The sequence below is a fragment of the Polistes fuscatus genome, unplaced genomic scaffold, assembly GCF_010416935.1.
Source record: "Polistes fuscatus isolate 324 unplaced genomic scaffold, CU_Pfus_HIC Scaffold11, whole genome shotgun sequence".
NCBI lineage: Eukaryota > Metazoa > Arthropoda > Insecta > Hymenoptera > Vespidae > Polistes > Polistes fuscatus.
The window spans coordinates 4824655-4841129 of NW_025113009.1; the positions used below are offsets into that span (position 1 = coordinate 4824655).

General features: G+C 31.7%; 1 protein-coding gene across 16 annotated transcripts in view; it reads right to left on the reverse strand.

Annotated features, from left to right (window-relative positions):
• LOC122526455 (tensin-1) overlaps positions 1-16475 on the reverse strand; it is a 166226-nt gene that overhangs the window by 7252 nt on the left and 142499 nt on the right. For 15 of the 16 annotated variants that reach the window (XM_043649858.1, XM_043649859.1, XM_043649857.1 and 12 more), the window contains 2 exons: positions 4463-4746; positions 3675-4345 (listed from right to left, as the gene is read on the reverse strand). In XM_043649858.1, coding sequence (XP_043505793.1) covers positions 3675-4345; positions 4463-4746 — 955 coding nt within the window. The remainder of the gene's footprint in view (positions 1-3674; positions 4346-4462; positions 4747-16475) is intronic. The other variant, XM_043649863.1, reaches the window with a different exon arrangement.

Consider the following 16475-nt stretch of genomic DNA (forward strand, 5'->3'; position numbering starts at 1 on the left):
TTTTTTTAATATTTTTTTTTTTAGAACAGTTACTACGTTAATAATATTGAAAATGTTTTATCGATAGTTTTATTACAATTAAGTAGGGTTTGGCTTGAAAGAAAATCTTTTATCGCGTTTACTTCCATATTTGTTCTTGAAATTGAGTAGCACAATGAACAATGAGATAGACCGATGATCATATCGGAAGTAACGGTGAATAGAGAGAATGTAGAGAAGGTAATCAGTGTAAGTCACGTTACAGTTCGATGCATCCGATAACTATGTTTCAAAGATGCATACATTTTTAGATAGATTTTTTGTATTTATTTTTATCACAAAGAACTAACGGTTACCCATAGTCAAATGTATCGTATCTTTGGGCGGGTAGAAGTAAAAGTTCTTTTCTTTTTTTTCCTTTTCAATAAACAAGACAAATACGCTAATTTATTTTTTAGTTGTATAATTGTCCTTTTTTTTTATGGCAAATTATAATATAATTTTTTGAATCGTGATTATCATATTATTCCGTATATTACGAAAGGGAACTTTTTTTTCGTGCAATAAAAACGACTTGAAATATTTCATCTGATATGAAAAAGTTTTGAAGGAGTAAAAACGAAAAAGAAAAGAAAAGAAAAGAAAAACATTGACACGAAAATTATCAAAGTTTTACAGGAAATATTTTCCCAACGTTTCACTGCAAAACTATATAATTTTTGACCGTTCGTCAGTGTTACCCATTCATGCATATGTATGAAAGAAAATTTAATTATAATATATACATATATAAAAAAGTGAAAAAATAAATGCAAAGTAATTTATCGTAAGAGGTAAAAGTTTTATCCATGTATAAAGGAAGAAAAATATATAAAAGAGAATAGAAACTTTATTGGAGCAGAAAGAATGACGGAAGTTCGTGCTTTAGAAGAATATTATAAGAGACTTCGGGAACGCAGCCGGCGCTGCTTTTGTGTATACCTATTTTCTGTTTAAACGATTTCCGTATCCGAGTATCGTGCCTTTTTTGGTTTACATAGTTATGAAAGAGAAGAAAAGTTTAAAAAAGAAGATATACGTATGGGTGTCTATGTACTACCATTGGAATGGGATCTATAACGGGAATTGGCTGGAAACTAGTCGAAAGAAAAAGTTCAAATATGTTGAAAGATGATGGTACGAGAAAGACAGAGAGAGAGAGAGAAAGAGCAAGAACAAGGCTTGAAGATTTTACTACTTCTCGCTCGATTTAAAACGTCTCGCCTGTACTATATTTACAATTATATAAGACACAGAGTAGAAACTTAAAATAGTATATCTCTTTGTAATCGTTATTCCGTATCGGTTACGAATTCCTTGACGAACTGAAACACACTACCGTGGAAATGTTTCTTCATCTCAATTCAATTTCAAACATTTCATTTTCCTTGCCAAAATATTTTCTATAAATAATTATTATCGATCATCGATCGAATCTAACGATCAACGTTTCGTTAACGATCAATTACATTGCAAAAAAGGAAAACGTAAATTTTGCCAATTCATTCTTTTTTTAATTGCAATTATTACAAAAGATAAATAAAATCGAAACTTTGGATCATCGCGAAATACGATTATTATTATTATTATTATTATTATTATTATTATCATTACAATTCCTCATCGATAAGGACATTTGTCTAGACTTTTAAACGTTATTAAAAATATTTCGTTCGAAGTAAGTTCTAATAAAAAAACAAAAAAAATAAAATGTCTATTATTTCGTTTAATGAAATCGTAACGAGAACAAAATGATATAAAGTAATTTCGTGGACGGGAATACGAAACGGGATTAACATTGAACGTCGACAGTACAAAATAACGAGGACGCAAAACTTGAATAAGGTTCGTCGAGTATACACGAGAAAATAAGTTCTTTTAGTTGCTTCGAAAGTAGACCTGCCAAACGTCTGTCGGTCTTCTCTACCATAAACGTCGTAACCGTTTCTCTCCACCGACGCACCAGTCAAACCCGCTCTTTGTAAATACCCAGGACACGATCGAGAGAAGACTATAACAACATAAGAGGAGACTTTCGCGGTGGCTTCTCTTATGACTTGCTTACGAATAAAGTTAACCGAGTGAACAAGCAGCCACGAAAAGATTGAAGAAAGCAAACTTGACGTATACGTATACGTATAGAAGGTATCTTCCCCCCCTTCTCCCCTTCCTCCTCCTCACCCATCATCCATCCACCTTCATGAAAGGAAACCACCAACGCACCAAAAGACGAGAAGAGAAAAGAGAAGCCGTTTATTTTCACGGTTTCGCGTTTAACACGCGCCTTGTATAAAATAGCCACCCCCCCTCCCCCCATCCCCATCCCTTTCCACACTCAATGGTTTACCTAACGATCCTTCTTTTCCCGTTTCTCGATTTTCCTCGAACTATGAATTTTAGCACGATCGTAACATTCGCCTACGTTTTTCATGAAAAGCTTAGTTTCTCTAAGCATTTTAATAAATTAATCATGTTTATTAGTTGTGTCGAAGACTTTTAGATATTATATGCTACGATAATAGCTGTGGGATATATTTAACTCGAAATATTTTACACGTGGGTAGAATAGAAGGATATTTAATATATGTTTATAAAAAACTGTTTCGAATAATTTATATTTATTATATATTATTATATATTTATTCTTTTATATAGATATTAATTAAGGATTAATTAATTCCGGGGTTAAATATTAACGAAGGAGAATATGTCTTAGAAAAATTCGTAATCGTTTCAAATATCAAATTAATGTTTACGTCACAGATATAATAATATATAATAAAATTGCGAGTATATGCGCGTTTCTCTTTCTTCGGTTTACCAGTAAAAAATCTTCTAGCTGACAAATAAAAAAATAAATGAATAATAATAATCAACCGGAGTCATCGTTGTTTTAGAAGATTTATAGATGAAAAGAAAAAAAGAAAAAAAAAAGAGGTAAAAAAGGGGGTTCGCTTATTTCGTTTTTTATTCCGTAAGTGTTTGTAGCATTTCAAAATAAAAAAAAAACGCGTTTAGTTTTTTTTTCTATCTCGGAGCCGTGCATTTTACAAACGGCAATGACTCAAAACGACCGCATTTACCATTCCTGGTAGAAATACGAGGAGAAGTGCCGTAACCGTGGGGTCTACGAGTATGGGTAGACAATTTATTAATTGTGTCTCGCCGAGTACTCACGGAACCTTTCTCCTTGCTTCTCTCTACCACTCTCTTATTTCTCTCTCTCTCTCTCTTTCTCTTTCTCTATTTCTATAGCTTTCTTTTTCTTTCTCCTACAATTCCCCTCCTCCTCTTCCTCATTCGCGGGATCTTTTGCGGTGCCCGTTTCGGAGGATGTATTGCGACACGCACGTTGTCGACCGTTGTCTCAGAGAAACTACCTCCCAACTCATGTTAGATTCGCCAACATTTTCTCTCTTTTCTTTTTCATCAAGCTTTTTCCACGAAACAAACATGCCTAATCTTCGATGTATTTCGTAAAAAGCTAAGAGGACCCCACCTCCGAGTGATATTTATATCGTACGAGAAGTTAAAAAATAAATGGAAGATAGATATCAGAATGATAAAGAGAGAGTATAAGTAAATAAATAAATAAATAAATAGAAAGCCATGTGTTTTTGAAGTATGTAATTTTAAAAGCATTATTTTACTCTTACCCGTCCACGTGATCCTGAGTCGTCGTTGTCGTCGTCGTCGTCGTTGTTTTGACAGGACCATTGGCAAATTCTGGTGGTGGGTCAGGTGTGTTTGGGCTTAGTGGGCTGATAGGTCGTCTCGAATTAACGTCGCCAAGTATGTCGTCGAAATCTACCATAGGTGCTGTACCACGTACAGATGCTTTTCTAACGAGCGAGGGGGATGACAATTTTTGATGTTTTATCATATCGGTTGTTGCACCGTAAGAAAATGGTTGGCTCGTTTGTCTAGCGTGATAAGGAATGTCTTCGTCGATGAAATCTATGTTGCCCGATGGGGAAAATGATTCGACGTGTTGTTTTCTACCGTAAATGTCTGCCGAAGATTCGGATAATTTTCTATCGGGTGATACGCGATACTCGTAATCATCCCGACGATGTTCGCTAGTTTTTATCGGACTATCTCTATACTCATTTTTGAGCGTGCTATAACTGCTGCTAGAGTTGTATGGTGGACTTGATTCTTTGGCGACGCTATAACTTCTGTAGGAATCCTTCAAGGTTGAATACGTAGATGCACCACCGTGACTACTGTTCGTGTGACTACTGTAACTTCGATTTTCTTGTACGTAAATCTTATCGTTTCTATCCGTTCGTGAATAATCCTCCTGGATCGGAGGATCTGGCATCGACTAAAAAATTCATCAACGTGAATATACCGGATGATATATATTAAATATCGTATTACAAATCGTATACAATATTCCAAAGATACATGTACAGATATATATATATATCTGTAAACTTACCTCAACGGTTAGCATCATATCGTGAAGAAGTTTATCAAGATCACCATGAGCCTGATTATCCGGCTCGTGTTCAGGTGGACTTGGTCTTTGAGGTGGTGCACTGCTGATACCGCTGTCCATGGAAACTGTCAGTGGTGAACCGCGAGCACCACCTGCAGCACCCTGGTGTACCACCGCGTACAAGGATCCATCTATAGGTCCGCAGGTGTAACCTAACCCACGTGGTGATGTTTGAACGGAAGAACTCGATGGTGGTGGTGGTGACAACGGTGTCTCCCGGCCTTCTGGAAGATAGTCGTATTTGTATCTCCAAGAATCATTTATTTTTCATATATTATATAATAAAATACATATTATTATATATAATATATATAATATTAAACTATGTGCAGAAACACAGATTCACTCAGTACCAGTTTTTATAAAATTGAATTATTGTTTTCTTAATATCCCGAAATTATGAATGAAATGTAAAATGATTCCATGGTGAAATATTAATAAACTGTCATTTGATATGTTAATGCATATATTTAATAATTATTTATTATATTATAATCATTAATATATAGACTATAAATTTATGTATTACAGATCTATTGAGTAATATTATTGCTCGTTTATATACTGTCAGAATACGTTTTTGAATTTTTAATAGTTGAGGATGAGATAGGGAAAAGTTAAGAAATATAAGAACGATCAATTCGTCTTTAGGAGATCGTGGTGCTCGTTAAAATAGAATGTTTAAGCATAAATCGTTGACCGATGTACATACGTACTTAAATATATTTATTGCTTTCTAGCGATCGAATATATAAAATAAAGAAACCTATTCGGAGAAGAGAAACGAGGAATTATTTTCCTCGACAGTATCGTATTTTATTTTATTAACAGTTAGATCAATTTAAGAGTTAATCTGCGTTATGTCACGATGAAGTAATTCAAGCGCATTCCTGTGACGTAATTATTGTAATAGGTTGTCTTCTCTCTCGGCACGTTTTTCAAGAGAGAAAGAATAAGATGATGAAAAAGAAGAAGAAAAGAAAAATGATACCTCACTAAAGGAATTTTATTCCAAAACGGGGATTTCGCGAAGAAATAGACGATCCTTGTCAACGACGAAGAAAATCCTTTCTTCAAAGTAAATTCTATCTTTATTTATGTTTCTCTTTCTATTTATTTAAAGTTCGCTTGATCCTCGGTTTTCCATGGGTCCATTTGTTTTCTCTAAGCTATCGTATATTACCCTTTACTTGACATTAGATTCTCGTTGATTCCATGAGAAGATTCTTATCGTACCGACCGGTCACACGTCGCACGCGTTTTCAACAAGACAGTTTACTTTCTTTATTCTAACCCTTTGAATTCCATTCGAGGTTCATTTGATCCTAGGTTTATCCATATGTTAAGAGATTTTTTTTCTATACGCGAAAATTATGCGCGACAAGAGAAACACACATGTTAATTTATTACTTTTTTTATTACAAATATAAGAATATATATATATATGTAATATAATTTATGAAATTTAATTTGTAATAAATTATTATATATTACGTTTAATGATTATATTTGAATTATATATATTCTTCTTTTGTTTATATATTTATAAATTTCTATTCCACATTGAATTTTCTGTATTCCAGTTTAATCGTTATATAAGTACTATAGTCTTTCAACAATTTATTCATTGGTATTTTATTAATCGACGTAATATAAGAAATTATGTTATCGCGTGAAAATGAGAATAAAAGAGAAAAGAAAAAAATAAAAAACATAGAAAGAAGAAAAAGAAGAAAAATAATTATTCGATCGAGTAGGTGGTATTCGAGTCACGAGTTCTTACAAGACATTAAGATAATTATGGTCATTTTCACTGACGAATGTCAGAAAGGATTAACGCGTGTACATCGTTCGTTGGTAAAAAGATGTAACACGCGTTCTCGAATTATCTCCAACCGCAAGTTTCTTCTTCCTCCATGATGAAGGAAGATGAGGGAAAAAAAATCATACGTACGTCTATATATATATATATATATAGGTACATACGTAGGAAACGTTTTATTCGAGAGGCTGGTATCATCGTTGTTGGATCACGTTTTAATTTTCATATTTTCAACGTGGTCTGTAATTAGAGTGGCACCTCGACTTCGGCTCGTATTTCTCTCACGTTGAAAGAGAACCGGCTTGTTAGATACGCGATGCAATATCCAAAACGGTATGCAAGAATAAAAGGAGCAAATGAATCTAACAAAAAGTAATAAAAATAAAAAGACGAAGAAATATGCAAAGAACAAGAGAGAAAGAGTGAGAGAAAAAGAGGTACGTGTATGTGTGTGTGTGAGAGAGAGAGAGAGAGAGATATATTATCAGAAAGAGGCAAGTTATAGTGAGTAAAGTGCTAGGCAAGTACTGTAGTTCTCATCGACTTGGTAAAATGGTTTTTAAAATGTGTAAACCATAAGTGTATTGAAATTCTTGTAATAGTAGTAGTAGTAGTAGTAGTAGACGTTTGCTAAACCATTAGCGAACGCAGAATGTTGAAAAGAAATTCAGTCTGAGAATAAGTTCCTCTTTTTTTTTGTGCCTTTTTCCTTTTAGTAAAATTTCTTACGAAAGAGAAGAATCATTTAAAAAAAAAAATAAAACCATCTACGAAAAGATCCCCCGTATTATATTATATATTTTCAGCTTTACGATTTCGTTCGTTTATCTTTCTTTCTTTTTTTCTTTCCTTCTTCCTTTCTTTTAGAAATATTTTTAAATATCTTATTATTGAATCTTTCCCCCGATTATACTATTCGAAATAAATGTCTATTGGTAATAAATGAAAAAATAATTCTGAATTATTATTATTTTCATTTATTATCCTCATTGTCTACACCTCGTCACGAAAAATATGAAAAAAAAATTTGCATTTTTTTCTTTCTCGATGTCGATTGAATGCAAGATAAGAAGCACCATTTACTATACACCTATACACACACAGACACACGCACATGTATATATATATATACTTGGTCACAATATTCATTTACATATACGAACGAATTTGAATAACAAATTCAATCAGCCCGTTGAGCTGCTTCATTTGCAAGCACCCGTTTCTCTTCTCATAATTTCAATTAATCGCTCTACTCGAATTTTTTCTCCTTTTAAGGTATCTCCCCGTTCCCCCTGCCTCCCCCTTTGCCACTCCCCTCTTCGTGTGTCAACCAGACAATTTTTAACATATCAATCTCGCGCTTTTTAACGATATTGTATCGTAAATTCGGTAAAACGTAAGTGCCCGTTCTTTTTTCTTTTAATTTTTCCACATAATCTCGACGAAGGATCGAGAACCCCCAAGTATATTCATAAATATCTTTCGTAATTTGTATTATTATAATATATTAATCATTTTAATTACAACGACTTATTTCGGGATTATTTTACGGTCGGCAGAATTTGTTTCTTTTTCTTTTCTTTTTTTTTTTTGAAAAAGAACAACAGAATTGATGGTTCAATTTAACTTACGAAGGTTTGTTTTTTGCTTAAAAAGCGTAACACAACAGGTGAGACAAATCGTTGATCGTTCGGAATTCAATCGTTACAATAGAATCGTTGGAATTCGTGTTTAGGATAGAATTGAATGTGGCTCGAATATCGTATAGTATTGGTGTAGAAGTGTTATCGAGTGTCAAGGTAGTTATCAGAAAAGAGAATGAAAGAGAGAGAGAGAGAGAGAGAGAGAGAGATCGTAAATCGTTTGAAAATTCACGTTGAAATTCTTCCCGTATTCATAAGTAAAGCGTCGTTCTTTACACGTGCTGTCTTCCTCTTTTTCAAAGTTATTGGATTCTTTAAAGTGTTTCGAAGTTATATTAGTCGATGCATTATCCAAGATTTATGAGAAGTAAAAGCGACGCTTAATAATAGAAAAAGTTTAAATCGTATAAATACGTGTACGTGTGTGTGAGTGTGTGTGCGTGCGTGTGTGTACGTTGTATAGTTAAAAGACCGAACGTTGTTTGGTGACTAACGATTAAAAGTAAAAATAGTTTTTAGGATGTAGGGGAAGAACTCGTTGAAAATTGTTTTAAGTAGAAAATTTGTTAGTTATAAAATGAAGCAAATGATTGCGAATATATTACGGGGCTGTTACTTTCTCATACTTTCTTTGTTTTTCATTATTTATTTCTTCCTTTCTTTCGAAGACCACCCAGTGATTTTTTTCGAAGAACCCAAAGGATATTTGCCCTAAAGGGAAGCTCGAGAATAAATTTTTTCGAGGAAATATAACGAGACGAATTCTCATCGGCACCGTTCGAAGAACGGATAGTTTTGCCTCGAGGTATTACGTGACTTTAAACCAAGTATAATATACACGATATAAGTATGATAATAATTGTGAATATGCGTCGTAAGTTGCCACCATTTCATTGAATTTGCCTTAGGGTTAAAGATACCTTTAAGAAAAATGCTTGACCATAGGAAAAAAAGACGATTAATTCGAGATATTAAAAAAGTAGATATGAATTATGTTATTTATGATATTTCGACGTTGCGAAATTGAAATTTGTCAAAAAATAATATCCGTGTAAATCGTACAAAGCTATAGGTAAAATAAAAATTGTGAATGCGTCATAAGTTGTCACTATTTAATTAAATTTATTTCCGAACAGGTATTATATAATATAAAATGTTTGATCGTATGAAAAAAAAAAGAAGAGAATTAATTAAAATATGAAAGAGAGAGGATTTTAATTATATTATTTTATCTTTGAATCTTTCAAATCAGATGAATTAGATGAATTGGATATTTAAATATTGTAAATGAAATTCGAATGGGATTTAATCAAAATATGATATAAAAGGGGGAGTTGAATTATGTTATATGTATTCTCTTTAACTCTCGATCGAATTAGACGAATTCGATATTTGAACGTTGAAAATGAAATTCGATGAAATCTAAAACTGATCTTAGGGAGATAGAGTTACACAGTAATAATTCTCAAAAGGATAACAGATAAATACTGTATTGCATATATAGCATGACAGATCTTCGAAGTATAATTCTGCTGGTATATTTAACACGTGCACGTTGCAGCTGCGATTATAATGCCATAACTGCAGATCATACATACATGCATGCATGCATGCATACATACATAGATATGCAGTTACGAGGAAAGAGAACACATAAGAATCGCAAGAAGATTTATTACTGCAAATCATACGTTAACGTGACTAAACTTTTTACCAAATCTTTGGATTTTTCATCTAACGAAAACATAAGTTCCAGACTGTAAAGGAAAGTATGAATTATGTAGGTGTTATACAAAGCTCCAGGGTAATAGGTAACACGAATATAAGAATGAAATCAATCAATTTATCGATGCAAAAGAGAAAGTCTTTGTAATACAATTTTGTTTAACAAAAGATCGTTTATTCTTTCATATTATAAAAAATTCGAGTAACGTTTTTATTGTTTTTGATCAATCCAACAAATTTTACGAATGAAATAAAATGTTAATAGAAAAGACAAAAATAATTCAATTACGAAGAATTTCAGTTACGCGTACAACGGTACAAAAAAAATATTTCTTAACATTCGACACGATGAAGTTACTTTTTATAATAATTACTTATTCACTTGACGAATGTATGTTTCTGTTTTTATTACGTTTCTACCTCGAAAAGTCAAGTACCTCGAGAACGTGTTCCCTACGAATACAGTTTATAAACTTTTCCTATGGGACATAAAAAGTAAGAAGATGAAGTAAGAAAATTTTTCAAGAAAGAAACTAGAAACCTCATCAACAAGAAATTCGCGTGACCGTAAGAAGTGTATGTGCGTGACGAACGATTTTTCACGATTTTACTAACTGTTTCAATTTCGTATTTCGTACGGATACTATTTTCTATTATTTGATCATCTTACACTATCGGTCAAAAGTTTGCAAGTACTACTTTTCTCATATGTAATAATTATTACTAACATTAAAACTAAACAATGAATACAAACATTGTACTGCATTAAATGTGAATAATACAACACATAGAGTATTACTTATAATTATATTTTATTAATATTAATAAATGTATTATATATTTTTGAAAACGTTAATAAATAAAAGCAATTGATCAATTTGAATCGGATAAACGATCAATTTGAAAGAAAATACTCGTTCCTTGCTAAAAAAAAAAAAAAAGAGAAAACATATTATAACTATCAGTAAATTTTGTCGTTTACAAATATGAAAATCTATCCTCGGTTACTTCAAAAGCATTCTTCCATTCATATCTAACAAATATCCTTACTTCGAATTTACGTAGAAATGATGACAAACTTTTAGCCGATAGTGTATATAATCCATATCCCCCGATGTGTCCGTGAGTGCACGCGATATCGTAAACTTAACTTAATTTGTGAAATATAGAGGTAGTAGGAACAGAGTAAACGCATCTGAGAAACCTAAACCGTATAGAATATATACACACAGACACATATATATATATATACATAGGAACGCTATGGTGCCTATGTTAACCCGTGTTACGCGTCGAAGTAAATATGGTAATTAGATTCCGGTGTGGAAACGTCATCGCTTTGAAGTTGCTTCGTCCCTCTCTCTCTCTCTTTTCTCTTTCTATTCTTGTTCTTTCAACGTTAACCCCTCGTCCTTTACGTTGAAACGAATGATCACGCCTACATGCTCGGTAGTAAAGTTTTCCATGCTTAGGGCGGCGAAGGGTTTCTATTCATCGACGAAAGGCGGCCCGTTATTATCTGTCTTCTTCTTCATTTTTTTTCTTCTTCTTTTTTCTTTTTTTGAGATGAGAAGAAGAAGAAGAAGAAGAAGAAGAAATAAGAAATAAGAAAAGAGGGATATAGTGGGCGAAAGGTGCTTATTGAACGTACGAAACGAGAAAGAGAATAAGAGATATAATATATAGATGGATAGAAAGAGAAAGAGAGAGAGAGACCAAAAAAAAGAAAGATAAAGAAAAAGAGAAACGCGAACGAATTACTCGTTTGTCGACCTTATAGAGATTCATGAGACGCCGATGGGAAGTGGGCACCGATCCAGACAGAATATACACCGTTCTTACCCGGCAATGACAAAATGCCGACACCGAGACACACTAGGGCGTGGTATTTTTCTCTTTATTTTATTATTATTATTAATATTATTATTATTATTAATATTAATATTAATATTAATTAATATTAATATTTATTTTTTTTTTTTTAATTCTATCCCTTTTATTTTTTTAACCGTGGGTTGAAAGAAGATAGAGAGAATAAGGGATATTCGATAATTTGGTTAATTATTATATATATTGTTATTAATAATTATTCAATATTGGATTACACCTAAGGATACGAATGAAAGGAGCATCAAGACGAACAGAACCAGTTTATCGATATATACCTACTACTCGATTCACGTATATATTTCTCTTACTATTATTGCACGACCTTCGAGATCAGTATCGTTTATTCTTTTTTATTTTGAGGGTTATGGGGTAAAGGGGGGGGACAAACGTATGATTTACGATCGATCTTTCTTTTCGTTTTTCTTTTTCTCTTTTTATTATTCACACGTCGCGAAGGATTTTCGTCGAATTTATAATATTTCGACGTTTGTTTTAATTTCTTACGTATTGTTGCATTCACTTTTTGGAATAAGAAAAGTGCGATTTGTATGTAACTTTTTTCTTTTGAAATAATTATTTTCGTTTTTATTATTATTATTATTATTATTGATAGATCGCGTCTATGATCAATTAAAGATTTGGAATAAAAGGGTACTCATCTAATCGAACGATTAAATCAAAATGTAGATTTAAGTAGTGGGTTAGTAAAATTATCCGATTGGATCGCAAACGAAGGTTGCTTACGCGAAATTTCTGATTAGAATCAACTTATTCGAATCATTATCGATAAATTTGATCCAATCTTGCAAATAGTCACGTAGTATTTGCCGTCAAATATATATATATATATATATTGAGAGAATTTCTGATAATATATTATTTCAAACGAATACTTGATATCATATTATTTTATTTCTTATGCGTCAGAAAATGATTGAGCTACGAGAAATTCTTAATAAAGAAATTCAAGGATTTTACGTGATACCAAATAAGGAAACGATGATATGATAAATCACACGCGATCCAAAAAATAAAAAAACAATTCAATAAATAATATACAAAATATATTGAACAAAATTACCTTTAAATTTATATATATGGAAAATTTGCAATATCCTGGTTGGATTCCAAAAAATTAGTTCACTCTCGTTTGTTTGTTTCTATCTCTCGTAAAGATGATTAATGATCGATAAGATTTAAAACGTTAACACGAATTACGTAAACGACGTCAGAATGATGACGATGACGATGACTATGACGATGACTATGACGATGACGACTGTGAAGTTAGGCGAGGAAACGAGACACGTTCCGTTCACCGGGAGCACAGAAACAGCACTGTTCGTTGCAAATGCTGCCCGATGGTGTTGTCACCACTACTACATACATATATACATATATACAAACAGACACATATATATTTACTCCACGAGTATATTACCGCTGTATCTCGTCACCATCATCATGATCATCATCATGATCATCATCATCATGATCATCATCATTGTTTCATCCTATGCAAGAAACTCTGCTTGTTTGTTTGTTTATTAAATCACGTTGAAGAAGAAGAAGAGATAGAATACATATAGATACAGGAAGAAACAAATAATTTTGATTAAATAAATCTTTATGGATTAAGTTGTAAGACAATTATGATAGGTAATTAAATTATATCCAATTATATTTGACTTGTATATATAAAAGTGAAAGAAAAAAAGATAGAAAGAGAAGAGAAGGGTGATACTTGTATATGTGAAGTTACTTTCCAATACTAATTTAACTTGCTTTCCTTTAGTGTCCTTTCGAATACATATTATAGTAAAATGTGTGTAATACAGTTATACGTTTATACGCGAGTAATACATGAGAATATATTGTAACTGTCTTTATAGATATATACATACGTGAACGTATGTTTGTATAGGTAAATTTAACGAGTATCAGTGGCATTCACATTCACATTCACATTCACATTCACATTCGCAAAGACCCCTCTCTACTACAGTCATTCGATTGGCCTCCCGTTGTCGGTCCTTCTACGGCAACTCTCCACTCCACATAAGCAGGTTTCCTACGTCGTCTTCGTCTTCGTCACCAATCGCATAAGTTCGTATTTACCGTGCTTACGCATTTTATGTTTAACAGAGAAAGAGAGAAAGAGAGAGGGAGAGAGAGAGAGAGAGAGAATACAAAAAATAACAAAGAGATAGAGACAGGTGATGATATCATAGAAAACTGATTTTTTCCCATTTCAATTGTCTAAATTAAGATCATTATAAATTAGCTCTTCTATGGAATTATTATCTATCCATATATGTATATCTATTATGTGTGTTGAAATTTTTAAATATTCACAAAATTATATATATATATATATTTATAAAATTAAAAATTGTACTTAATACTTATTTCCATGCAAAGCTTGAAACGTACAGTATTCGTAAATATATAAAAAAACAAATGTTCATATTACTAATTAACCACGCAACTCGATACATAGTATATGCATATTATTTTTTATAAATAGAGTCATTTAATATTTACGTACGAATCATATATTACGTTGTATCCTATTTACCGTATAAATATGGTAGAATATTTGTAAGTATCCTATATAGTATATGTAATAGACCTTTATGCATTTAGAAAAGAAAAAAAAAAGAAAAAAGAAAAGAGGTGTTAAATCAAGATACCGTAGATCTAATTAGAAAATGAATGAAATGATAGAAATAGAAAGATCTTATCTTTGCCATAATATTGATTTTCCTCGAGTGTAATAGCAGACGGTTTACAAGACTTCCCCGTGTTAACTTCGAGATAGGTTACGTTTAAAACGAGATCCACGCAAATTGGTACAGAGAAACGATTGAATATAACGAGTGAATATAAGCCTTATGTACTGTTATATATATATACGTGTTGCTTGTACTTGCCGTTCACGGCCGGTGTAAATGAATAGGCTGTAATTAATAATTCATCGTTTACCAATATGACCACATGCTAACATTCGCGAACATATATGTATGCATTCATGCATACATGTATATATGCGTGTACGTAGTTATGTAGAAATAAGTAAGCTAATATTGCTTCTTCTTATTCTTTTTATTATTACCTTTTTGTTTCTTACTTACTTATTATATTTTCTTTCTTTCTTTCTTTCTTTCTTATTTGTGAGTTATTCGTTTAGGTAGGCTTTTGAGAACGCGTGCTGCTATAATAAGAGTCTTAAGTCGTTTTGTCTTTCAGGTTAAAGGCGCCAGAATAGATGCCGTTAGACGATTATAAGATATTCTTACGTTAGATGGATACTAACTAGAAACATGTTCCCTTATTATTTCGAACGCGAATAACACTCTCGTTAATCGTTATAATTTATCAACGAGTTTTATTTATTCTTTAATTAATGTACTGCAATTTAGATTTTCATTACATATTATTAATACGAGTTACGATTATTATTTCCGTTATTAATATTTCTTTTACTTATGTTAGAAATAAAAAAAAAGAAAAATAGAAGAAAAATACGTATATTTTTAATATCATTTGATTGGAACGAATGAAATGAAATTATATAAAAATTGTAGAAATAATATTGTCGCGATTGATGGTAAATAATTTTGTTTAAAATTTATCCAAATTAAAAATTCATATTAGGTTTGAAATGAAAGATCGAAACCCAAAAGAAACGAGACAAACTAAAGAGGGAATATTTAATTATCTCGATAAAATTGAACAAAATAAATATTGATAGCGAGTAAGCTTTTAACACTCCTGATGTTGCGAACGTGCCGCACGTGGTACTCGCTAATCACAGGTTTCGAAGCACGCACGTACGACGTATTTGCATCATCCACCGAGTGGTCAGTTCTCGTATACGTTGTGGTAGATGTGTTGAATGAAAATAGGGTAGAGAGGTAAAGAGAGAAGAAGGTTCAAGAGAAGAAGAAGAAGAACTTCGTCAGCTTTCCTATCCAGTAGCCTAATAATAACTTTTACTCGCTTCGCAAGCCATAACGTTGATTCGTCTTTTCAAGAATATCCTATACGAGTTTTATTAAAAAGTCCTTGAAGATTATTATCAGAGATAGATAGATAGAGAAAGAAGAAGTTGAATAGTGCAATTAGTATCTTTTACTCGTCGTATGTTATTTATAAAAGGATTGTTCTTTTCCAATAAAAAAAAAAAAAAAAAAAAGAAACATTCATATCGAATTAAATTGATTTATGCATCGATAATAATACGTTGGAAAGTAATATAATTTGTTTAATAATTCATGAGATTTTCTTCTTTTTTTCCTTTCTTTTTTTTGTTTTAAATTAATATTCTTTAGTAGACATTAAATATGAAATATTATTATCCAACAATAATTTTCCAATAGCGATAGAAAAACATTTTTAATTCAATTATACGATATTATGTATCTCATAATGATATGATAAAAATTAATTTCATTTTTTCTTTTTTTTTTTTTATAATATATTTGTGTCAAATTATCGTCACATTATCAAGTAGAGTATTTAACAAATTATTACTATTATATAATATTAATTATAATTATTTCATATTATTATTACGTATTATTAGATAATAAATGAGGCTGGACTTTTCGTTAGAATTTAAATAGAATAATTAATGTTTAGTTTTCATCGTTAAAAAGTTCATTAGACACGGATGCATCTCAATTTGATAGCACATTCATCATCTTTACGTTGATTTTTCAAGTCCGTTGCTACACACCGGTCTATTTCTACTTGGCAAGAGAAGTAACGAGGATTGAAACGAAAAGTTGGACGGTCCACCTTAAGAAGAGGCGTGTATATATACTCATATATATATATATATATATATATATATATATATATAGTATAT